This window comes from Triticum urartu, chromosome 2A (assembly GCF_056163025.1).
Source record: "Triticum urartu cultivar PI428250 chromosome 2A, HENAU_Tu73, whole genome shotgun sequence".
Classification (NCBI taxonomy): domain Eukaryota; kingdom Viridiplantae; phylum Streptophyta; class Magnoliopsida; order Poales; family Poaceae; genus Triticum; species Triticum urartu.
This window is the reverse complement of record NC_141874.1, coordinates 348,288,889-348,300,221: the sequence shown is the minus strand read 5'-3', so window position 1 is coordinate 348,300,221 and position 11,333 is coordinate 348,288,889. Positions and strand designations below refer to the sequence as shown.

The window sequence follows — 11,333 nt, the reverse complement described above, 5'->3', positions numbered from 1 at the left end:
TGTCGTGTTTTGGATTGCGGTTTGCTTGAGGGTCTTGGCACACGGCTTGACAAAGAGTGTTTGATATCGGTGTACTTGAGTCAGAGATGGTGTCGTAAGAATGTCAAATCTAGTGACTCCGTCTTGAACATGACGAAGATGTAGATGTCCAATGACTTATTGCATGTTTGCTTATTTAAGCATGTTGTAGCATGTAAATTTGATGCAAGTAAGGTTTATTCACCAATGTTGGGATGGTTTAATGATGAACATTCTCAATTTTTTGAAATGAATAAGAGCTTCACTTATATGTGCAAACTGAGTTGCAATATTTTCGTGCCTTTTAATTCTTGTGATAATTTTTTGGCGTTATATTTTATGAACTATGAAAGTTACTCATGTATACATGTGTCATATGTGCAAAAATCAAGGAAAGTAAAAATGGATGACATATACATATACAACATTACATGTACACTTTGTCTCTTTTGTTAGCCACATTTCAGATTAAGCAACGCCGAGGATGGCTTTGTTTTCAAGAAGGGGAGGATGATGAGGACATGACTATCTTGGATACGACCAAAAATATTGCATACATGCATATTTGTCATGTGATTTCTAGTGCAAACTATTCAATAATCTATTTATGTTATCCAGAACAAAAATACTTCACACACTTTTGTGTTTTGTCTAATTGCAGGTGTATGGGACATTTGTACAATCCACATATGAAGATAAGGGAAAAGTAGAAGTTTATGTTCTATTCAAAAAGTCCTCTCACGTCACTTTTGGGCCAAGAGAAGATAGAGTCCAAGTCTATCACGTTGTGGATTCAGATTCGGACTGCACAGACATACCTGAGTCAAAACGTCAACAACTTTTTCATACGGACTCTGAATTGGGTGATTCTTTTTTGTTGGAAAGTAGATTTCGTGCTCTTTCCAACCCAATTGGAATCACCTTCAAATACATCAGGAGCATTGAGATATCGACGAAACAATCTGATGCTGCAGCAGAATCCGAGTCAAACAACAAGTCCAAAGGTGTTGCACCACCTCCACTTGGGCCCATGAGCCTTGTACGACCTAGGGCTAGTTTTAGGCTGCCTTGGGACGTCCTCCCATCTCCTTGGCCGCTACCCCTTGCACCTATATAAGTAGATCCATCTAGTAGCTTTTTCCTAGGGATTTGTTAATTAAAGTTGGCCATTGCAACTTCGTGTACTTCGTTTGTGTCCAAGGACCAGACCAAGAACGCTTACGGATCCCCACCATTATCAATACTTCATATATATTCACAATATTCAGATTGCTTTATCATATTCTTGCTCGTTCTTCGATTGCTTGCAGGAATAGACCTTCGTGGTCAGGCCGACCGTGCTTTCGGCATCGTCAGTAACCTCAGGAGATTGGTTTAGCGATTGCTAAGGTGCAACGTCGTGCACTTTTGTAGTCAGATCATCAAAGTCGTCTCTACCAAATCGATAGTTATCATATCATCGAAAGATCGGGACACCCCGCCTGTATCATCGAATGTCTCAAAAGAGAACTTATTACAATAAATATGGCTTAAGGCCATCTAATACGATAACAACGGAAGGCTTGGAAGATAAAGTGAGTCCATCAATTCCAACGGTATCACTAAGTGAAAGACAACGACCTATGGCTCCTTACTCATCGTCTGAAAAGTCTGCAACATGATACGTTGCAGCCCAAAACGGGCCAGCACATGGAATATGCTGGCAATGTAACACAACAGAGTAATGAACAGAATAATTCGATCGCTACATGCATATATGGCTGGTGGAGGCTGTATGGTTAATATGTTTTGCGAAAAGCCAATTTTTCCCTACAACAAAGGAATAAATTTTATTTAACTATCATGGTGGTTGTTAAACATTGAGAAGGTTCACCCAACTCAATCCCAAGTAAGCATCATCATTAGACCCAATCAAATTATATTAAGAGTGATGAGATCCACATGATAATCCAAGAACTAGATACTCAAGATGTCCATAACCGGGGACACGGCTAACCTTGATTAGTTTGTACACTCTGCAGAGGTTTGTGCACTTTTCCCCACAAGACTCGATCTCCTCCGTTGGATTTCTCGCACTACATAATGTTTAAGAAACAGATGACCGAGACACAGTCTTTCCAAAGAGGTCCCCTTAACCGATAGATAGGCATGTACACCTACAATCCCCTACATCTTCTAGCCTATCATGGAAAGGTTTCCCACGACTTACTCAACTATGCCAGAGCCCATAATGGCATGTGGCTGCTCATGGAAGTTTCTAGCATGAATAATCTTATGATCCCTTTGAGCCTGGGTGGCAGTCCATAGGAGAATCACATGGTACCCCGGGATTTCCAAAAATACAAGCAACACTGGGTTCCCCAGGTGCCTCAATCCACCCAGATGTGTATTAAAGTTGCCACCTTAAGTTAACCATTAATTAGCAATACTCATATCTGTCATGAATACACTCAAACCCAAACCACGTCTACGAGCATAACATAGCAATATAATTGACATAGAAGTAACTCCCAAAGATTTGGTAATAAACTGGATAGTAGGTACTACCTCATCTACTTCCCAAAACCCACAGATTAATCAGATCCTAATCATGCAATTGTTTGAGGATTGATCTAATGCTATAAAACTGGGTAGTAAAGAGGTATGATCAAAGTGTTACTTGCCTTGCTGATGATCCGTGAAACCTAGAGACTCGTAGTAGCACGCTTCGCACTCCGGGTACTCTATCGCAAACAAACAAGCATACAATAAGCAATCAAACAAAGATGCACAGGTAAAACTCAAATAAGAAGATCTAACCAGAAAGAACTCCGGTTTGCAAAAAGAATCAAATCGAACGAAGCAACAAAACTCAAACTACGAAAGAAACAAGCTTCGATTACTAATCTGGACTAAAGTCAAATTTTACAGTAGCAAAAACTTGTTTTAGTTGATTAAACAGAAAGAGGCTTCGAGACGAAACTCTAGGCGCTTGAATTGCCTGATTCCGATAAACGAGCGAAAACATAAACTAAAACGAAAATTGGATCAGAAATCACGATCGAAAATAATCGTAAAAAATCCAAAAAAAAAGAAAAACTGACGAACAGGCTAACGAACGAACATTCGCTATTTGCAGCTAAACGGTGAAAATCGTTCGTTAAAACGAACAAACGAACGAGAGTTCGCTAAATAAATAAACTGACGGAAAACTGATCTAAAAAAATAAACCAGAAAATAAAAAAATGGATCTAGATCTAGGGTTTACCGAAATAAACCGAAAAAAACGACGGCGGCGGTCAACTCCGGCGGCGGCGCGGGGCTCGAGGTGCGGCTATGGGCTCGAGGCACGGCTAGGGTTCGGCGGCGGCTGGGGTGGGCTACGGCTGGCGGGGTCGCGGGCTTATAAAGCCTGGGGCGAGGCGGAGTCCGGGTTTCCCACGACAGCCTAAGTCGGTTCGACCTCTTTTTAAAAAAAATCCGCGCAGAAAAACGAAGAAAAGAAATACTAAATGGACTCCAAAAATCCTGAACTAAATTTTCCCCGTCCTCTAAAAATCTACCGGACAAGGTGAACATTTATTTGGGACTCTAATGCAATTTTGAAAAACGCATATTTTTCCCGATTCAAATAAAATAGCGATAAATCTCCGAATAAAAATCATATTTGAAGCCGTCAGTTGACAAATCTGCGGCTGCACCGTCCACTGTTGCCGCTAGTTCTGATGCACGCAACCGCCCATCTCCGCCGGTTGCAGTTGTGCAAACTACAACGGCAGGCATCGGTACATCTGGCAGCGACGAGTCAGTATCTACCAGGACTAGTGCGATTGATAGAGCATGCAATAGTCTTCTTTACCCTACAAAATATGTCGAACGAGAAGATATCCATTCAAGAAAGCACATGAAGTGAAAAAGGTGAGGTGCGGGAACAAGTAATTGCCATGTCAGTCATCTTAAAATGCCATGTGTGATATGCCAGAGTTGCCATTTGAAAACAAAGGTGGAGTTACACACATGCAATACAAGTGGTTGCCATTAGTGAAAGATACTGGTTGCCATGTGGGGCAGACAATAGTTGCCATGTGGCGTAGTTAGTAGTTTCCATGTGGGAGAAACAAGAGTTGTCATGTGTCTAATTTAGTAGTTGCCATGTGGGATAGACAAGAGTTGCCATGTGGCAAGTTTGGCAGTTTCCATGAAGGACAAAAAAGACTTTAGCGTTAGTAAAAGTTGCATATGATCAAGGAATGCATCAAACAAATTTAGCATTAGGAATATGAATAACTTGTCATAATCAACATGTTGCAATTGCCATGAAAATTTCAAAGAGAATGCATTTCCATATCGCGGCACAATGAAAATAGCTCAATCACAAAAAAACAGAAAAACAGGGGAGAACCTACCTCTTGCTTGTTTTCCTCAAGTCTTCCAACACAACAGGATCCCCGGTGTTGGACGTCGATGTGCGAGAAGATGACCGAGTGTAAGTGGTGGCAGCAGCAGTGGGTGCCCCTATGTTTAGCTGGGCAGAAGCGCGCGATGGCGTGGCTGCTTGTTTCTACTTAACTGATTGGCCACCAGCTGTCACCTCACTGCACAAAACAATGGGAAAGAGAGACAAAAAATGCAAAAACCCAAGTGCGAGACACAAAATCATGGCATACATACCAAAAAAAGACGGGTGTGAGAAAAAGAACGAATGACATAATAAATAAACACCAAACCTCCTCCTAGCAGCAACGGGATCGATCCAACACCTCTTGCCGCCAAGGACCTGGGCAGCACCCTCTGGAGCCCTACCCCTCTTTGAGAGAGGAACACCCGTGTCTCTTGCAACAGTTGGGGCAATGCCTCCCTCTGGTGGAGGAAAATTCGGTGCAACCTTGTCGTTTTTACCTCCTACACGAACTTCCCGAGGTTCATCATGGTCAGTGTCATGTCGCACATTCTCCATGGCATCATCACCATCCTTGTCGAGACCAGCATTGACGCCACCAAAACCATCACCGACTAGTTCCTCTTGCATGTTAGGGAGCTCCTGAGAACTGTTGTAGTCGTACCGGCCATGGCAGCCAGTTGGATGATGTGTGTGTTCTCTGACAAAAGATGTGAACTGCGTCACAACCACGTCACTATCAGAACCATTCAGTGGTGTCCAACCCTCGACCAACTTCCCAAGCAAGTTGGTCATGCCGGAAGCAAACTGCTCAACTAGGTGCTCAATAGGTGCCTTGGCCTGATCAGAAGACAAAAAGTAACAAATTTCAAACACATTAGAACATGTGCATAAGGAAGAAGGCAAAAAACCATAAAAGAAGTCAAATGCAAGAAAAAGATCATTCAAAAAACAAAGAACATGCTTGATTACCTCGGCGGAACAACAAGGAGCTGAATGCACATCCATTTACTTGCCGAAATTTCGTGGCCCACCAAGCACACTATAGTCAATGGCATGCTTGGCCATCAGCTGAAAAATAGCAAAACAAGAGAGGTTAGAGAAGAAACAGTGACTATGGTCATGGATTGTAAAGGAAAAAAGAATTCAAAGGGGGAACGGTAGAGTTGCCATATGGAGACAACCATAGTTGCCATGTGCAGACAACCATCGTTGCCAAGTTCTTTATAGTTTGTTAATGTAATGAGTGTGGTGAGATGGGCGAATGGAATGCCCAAACATAGTTGAGTGCATATATTGGAATATGGATGCCATGTAAAAGTGTTGTACAATTGCCACGCGGAACCTAATGTATTTGCCATGTTGTATACGCTATATATTCCCCTCTTTAAAAAAACTATGAACAACCAATATGGATCAGTTTTGGTTTTTATATATTCTTTCCAACAGTGAACTTCAAAAATGTTGTGCAAGAAGGAAGATAAAACTAACCTGCAGTTTGCCATATTTTGTATCAGATATCCTGTCTTCGGCAAGCACAACCTTGACAACATCATAACTCCAGGTAGAGACAGCAAACTTATGTGGAGGCAGCGGACCTCCAATCTCAGTAAAATCGATAGTAGGCAAATCAAGACGGTCGACGTACATGAGCTGGTTTACACAAAAAATGGAGTAAGTAAATCAAAAAATGTCAGTGGTCAATATATAGCAGGGAAAGGAAAAATGCGGGGAATGGAAAAAGAAAATAACTACGGTTTAAACGTCATTGGCAATACAGTCTCCCTTGAGTCAGAAGTTCAAAATAGAAGAAATATTTTCCATGGACGTGCACGTATGTTTACCATGTATCACTAATTAAAACAAACAATAAATAGAGGAAGTGAACACTATGTGTGTTGTAGAATATGTAATTGCCATGTAGAAATCAACTATAGTTGCCATGTATCAACAACTTCACTTGACATGTAAAAACACACAAAAAAGTTGTCGTACATGATCAACTATGGTTGCCATAAAAAAGCAAATCAGTTAAAGCTCTGTCAAACTAGAGTTGACAGGGTATGGCCAAACAGAGTTGCCACATGGAAAAACAATTTGGTTACCACTTATGAACAACTGTAAAAATTGTCAACTATGTTCAAGTACAACTCCAATTTTATTCAATTCCAAAAAAGGCACCCCCCAAAAAAGGATTACATTTAAAACTTGAAAATACCATACACAAACAAAAAAGCGTCCTCTATAATGTGACTGAGGAACGAATAAACCGTGGTATGAGCATTTGCAAAAACAATAAAAAACATTACCATTAGGTGCAGGCGGCAGCCATTCCGGTACATCTTATTTGAGAATGCATCATGCAGGAAGTCAGCAATGAATTTACACCAATTCATGTTTTTAACATCTTTCAGTTTCGTCTACACAAAGATTTGAAAACAAAGACACCATGTCGAGAGTGAGTAAAACGTAAACTGGCAGTGACTAGCTACTACAAGACATGAAAAATAGATGAGTGTAGGAAAAAGAATAGACAAAGAGCATTCAACATGATAGGGAAGCACTTGTTGCTTGGGCGCAACGACGTGGTAGGCACAATGACAAACGAGGTGAAGTACATCAGCAACTTCATCTTAAATACCTCACCATGGGTTGTCATACCCTCCAGCGAAGTTGCCTGCACAGTCGTATTAGGCATGTATGCCATTCCAGGAAACAAACGGGGGAACAAAACTTCCTCAATCTAATTGTTCACCCCATATGGAACTTTGATTTCTCCATGGGTGACACCCAAAGTGCAGAATACTTCCATGTCTCGGAATGACGAATTCCGTAGATGGAGGGTCCTATATCTCACCGAGCCAATCACACACAGAGTTCACTAGATTCGGGCATCAAATATCCATCAATGCCTGCATCCCCATCTCATCGGCAGCTCCCTTCTGGTCATCAGTAAAACCCTTGGTTAATATAGTCAAGCGTTCTTGCGAAGCCCTATTGCGCTGACGTTTCTTCTTCTGCAGAACACAAAAGGGTCATTGTTGCCATGTTCAATATACTAAAAGTTAGTTCTGAAGGATGAATGTAAACTCAATATCACATTAAAACAAGGGGGGAAATGACCTCGTCGATGTCCTTCTTACGACCGGTTGCACAATTCCGTGGCGGTACCTCCATGAAGTCGTCATCATTGTCTTGCTAGTCACCATGAGCCATGATGCCATGGTAAGAACAAAAACACATTAGTACAAATGAAAACACATTCGACAGATACAAAAAAAGATGCACGAAGTAAAGAGGAAGTGGATATCCTCGACAACAAATTAAAACTGCCATGTTTACCCTAAAATAATGTATATGATGAGTAATAAGAGGTAGTTGCCACTTGTAATCTAAAGAATGCATGACATATGCTCCTAAGCAAAACTAAGTAGCTAACAAAAAAAGTACTTAAGAAATAGGCATGGCAAAATAATGCCATGTTGTGTAGATGTAGTTTGCCACCTCCCTGAACGCAAATTAGCAAAATTGAGACCCAGATGACTGCATAAACAAGCTAACTGACAAAATTTGGGTTCAATAAGAAGTTGCCATGTACTAAAAAGATTCAGGTTGCCATGTCTGTGCAAAAACAACATGTCAAATAAAGTCTTAATGTGTGAAAGCAAGTAATTGCCGTCTGCTAAACATGCACAGTAGGCAAAAATGACCACTGAAACAAGTGTAGAAACATGGCAAGTGATAGGTTTGCTTCAAAAAAGGAACCTGCCATCTAGTAGATTCAAGTTGCCATGTTAGCAGTAAACAATGTGGCAACTAAGTCAGTACCGTGGAACACCCAACTGCCATTATCCAACATAGAATATGGCAGCTGACAAATTGGCTTCACAAAAGGCAGTTGCCATCTACAAGTTGTCGTGTTATCACAAAACAGTGTGGAAACTAAGTCAGTACGTGGAACACCCAAATTGCCATTATCCTACATAGAACATGGCAACTGACAGATATGCTTCAAAAAGTTAGTTGCCATGTAGTAGGAAAGTTGTAGATAAACCAGTGGATTCAAGTTGCCATGTTTCCACAACGCATGCTAGCAAATTAAATCAGTTCCAAAAAAAACCCAACTGCCATTATCCTACCAATCGAAATGCAACTACCTAGATCTAGGGTTCATACCCAACTATCAGGCCTGGAGTTCGATTACAACATCATCCCTAAAACAGTGATAATCGTAGCCTACAAGACCACAAAACTGACAAAAAAAACAGTAGAAATCGCTGCAACATAGAATTGCAGACATCTAATCTCTGAAAACAGAGAGATAAATGCATAACGGGTGAGCCTCGCCGGCTTGACTACCACCGTGAGGACAACGGAACTACATAATGCCGGCCAAATGGCACACATGCGACTCCCCCGCCGACGGGAACAATCGAGCGCCGCGAAAAATCTGCCTAAATCTCGAAAGGGTTCGAGCAGGATGTGAACCGAGAGGAGGGAAGGCAGATTGGACCAATACAAAGCTTCGAAGCCTTACCTACTCGTGGTGGCTTCTCCAGCGATGACGCTCCGGTCCGGTGAACACCAGCGACGACCACGAATACCCACGACTATTTTGTCGCCGCCCACGCCCCCTCTGGACTGCTCCTACTAGAACTTGTGTTGCTCTCGAATGGGAATGCTGGTTTGGGGGAAATGGGAAGTAAAGAAGGGCAGGGTGGGGAAAGTGCACCACCGAGGAGGGGAAAAGGAACAGACATGGGAGATGATGAATAGGAGACGTGCGTGGCATGCGGGTGCAACGACGGTTACACCGCACGTCCGAATCACAACCACGACCTCTCCATGCAAGAAACCGACGTCCGGGAGAACTGTCAAATGCCCACACACTAGCCCCGTCCTACGTGGCATGGAAGTTCTGCCTCAATGTGTCAAGATTTGTGCTAACTCGACTGGACGGTGATCCACACCTGTGGGTGAGTTGCAAAACCGCCACACGTGTGGGCGTTATCATTTGGGCTCTTTTTTCCGTTGGAAACTAAACTTGCTAATCAAACCAAAATAGCCCTTTCAGATATCCTGTGAGCAACCTCAATTCTAGGCACTATTCACATTTTTTTTCTTTATGGCTGATCTCACTTGCATTTCTCGCTCTCTCTCTCTCTCTCTTGACTCAATCACCGAGATCTTTCCAAATAAACAAAGCTACTAGCACTTTCCCAATAAATCTACCCAGATCTGATCCGACTTGTCTATTTTTCTCTCTAAATTCACTGCTCCTATTCTTCTTATGACTCTCTTTGATTCCTTTCCAAAGATAAACAACCAACATGGATTGCTTCCCAAACTCCAACCGAATCTATTTTTTTTCCTTTTTTCGCTGATCGTAACCTTTCCAAAGTAGCAACAGATCGACCGTACAATTTCTTTTTTACTCGTTTTTCTCTTAATTTTTTTCGCAAGACGAATTCGGCTCCAAGCTAGTGATGATGGCGACGAAGAACAATATCAGACGGATGGTGATGATGTTGGCAGCGGCAGTGAAGAAACTGAATGGCAACAGATGATGACAACGAAGTGGATGATGGTGTGAGCGGGCATAACATGAAGAAAACGTGACTAGAACTCAAAACTCTAAAAGTTTAGACACTAAACCAGTGACTCGACACACAATGCAACCGAAAATTCAACAATGCAAGAAATAAGTGGCAATGGCGAAAAGGCTCAGACTATCTGTGATATGGATCAACTCATGTAACTTAATTTTGGCTTTTTTTGACTCTAGGTATGAAGAATGGATGCAATCTAGACTAGTAAAAACTAGAAAATTTCATCGAGTAACCTGAAAACTGATACCACTTGATAGAGGTGAAGGTGTCCCAATGTTTTTAAAAGATAGCTTTCGTTTTCTATGGGAATCGACTTTGACGATCTGACTACAAACGTGCGAAGATGTCACGCCTTAGCAATCACAAAACCAACTTCCGAGTGTTATTGACCACGCCGGAGCACGATCAACCTAACCACGAGGGTCTATTTCCTACGAGCAAACAAAGAACAAGGAAGAAACTATGATTTCCATTCGGATATTGCGAATATAAGAGGAAAGCTTAATTGATGAAAGTGGGGTTCCGTGACGTCTTGGTCTGGTCGTTGAACACAAACGAAGTACGCGAAGTTGCAGCTATGGCAAACTTTTATTCTAAACAAAACCCAAAGTTTAAACGATGCCCTAAGGGTTGTATATATGGAGGAGTAGCGGGAATTTCGTGACCCCTTGTAGGAGGGGTCCGAAACCAACCATAACTTTGTTTCCCCACACATATGGACTCTAGAAACAGCATATACTTAAGTACTTCGAAATTACAGGGGCCTGGCAAAAAAATAAGATGGCACGACACCTAAAATAAGCTATGGACGAAAGTTATGATGGGCATCTGGTATATTTCGTCCATATCCTGGTAGGTCATCACGGAGGCTTCAAAGTGCTCAAATATGCACTAGAAATTCGGTTCTAGACCCCTTCGCGTGCGCCTTCATCTCCATGCTTGATCCTGCTCCGGTGTTCATCCCTCTTGTCCTTGCTAGGCCCATCAATAGTAATCTACACAAATGTATCCAATTTAGGTTGCATCATATTATCATGAACATTAGAATTGTCGACAAGAAACGAAAGTATCCGGTAATTCAATTGGCCTCCGCGAGCTATAGTAATTGGTCTAGTATGTATAGCAGGAGGGGTTGTGGGTGTAACAATGGTATTGATAAAATTTGATAAAAATGATGTGCACCATGGTAGAAACAATCAGTATACTCTTGTTCACAAGGATAAACATATTACTTTGCTTCCTATGACTCCTGATTCCATTTTGAAAGATGATATTAATAGAGCTAATAAAGCAAAACAGGAGAAAAATAAGAGTGAAAATCAGATTGT

At 41.7% G+C, this 11,333-nt stretch overlaps 1 protein-coding gene across 1 annotated transcript; it reads right to left on the bottom strand.

The window, feature by feature from the left end:
- Positions 1-4,422: 4,422 nt before the first annotated feature.
- Positions 4,423-6,792, bottom strand: LOC147985059 (uncharacterized). The gene is made up of 2 exons (XM_087539833.1): positions 6,706-6,792; positions 4,423-5,236 (listed from the first exon to the last, which is right to left on the bottom strand). The coding sequence occupies exons 1-2, from the start codon at positions 6,790-6,792 to the stop codon at positions 4,559-4,561; spliced, it is 765 nt and encodes a 254-aa protein (XP_087395959.1). The 3' UTR covers positions 4,423-4,558.
- Between the last annotated feature and the right edge of the window lie 4,541 nt (positions 6,793-11,333).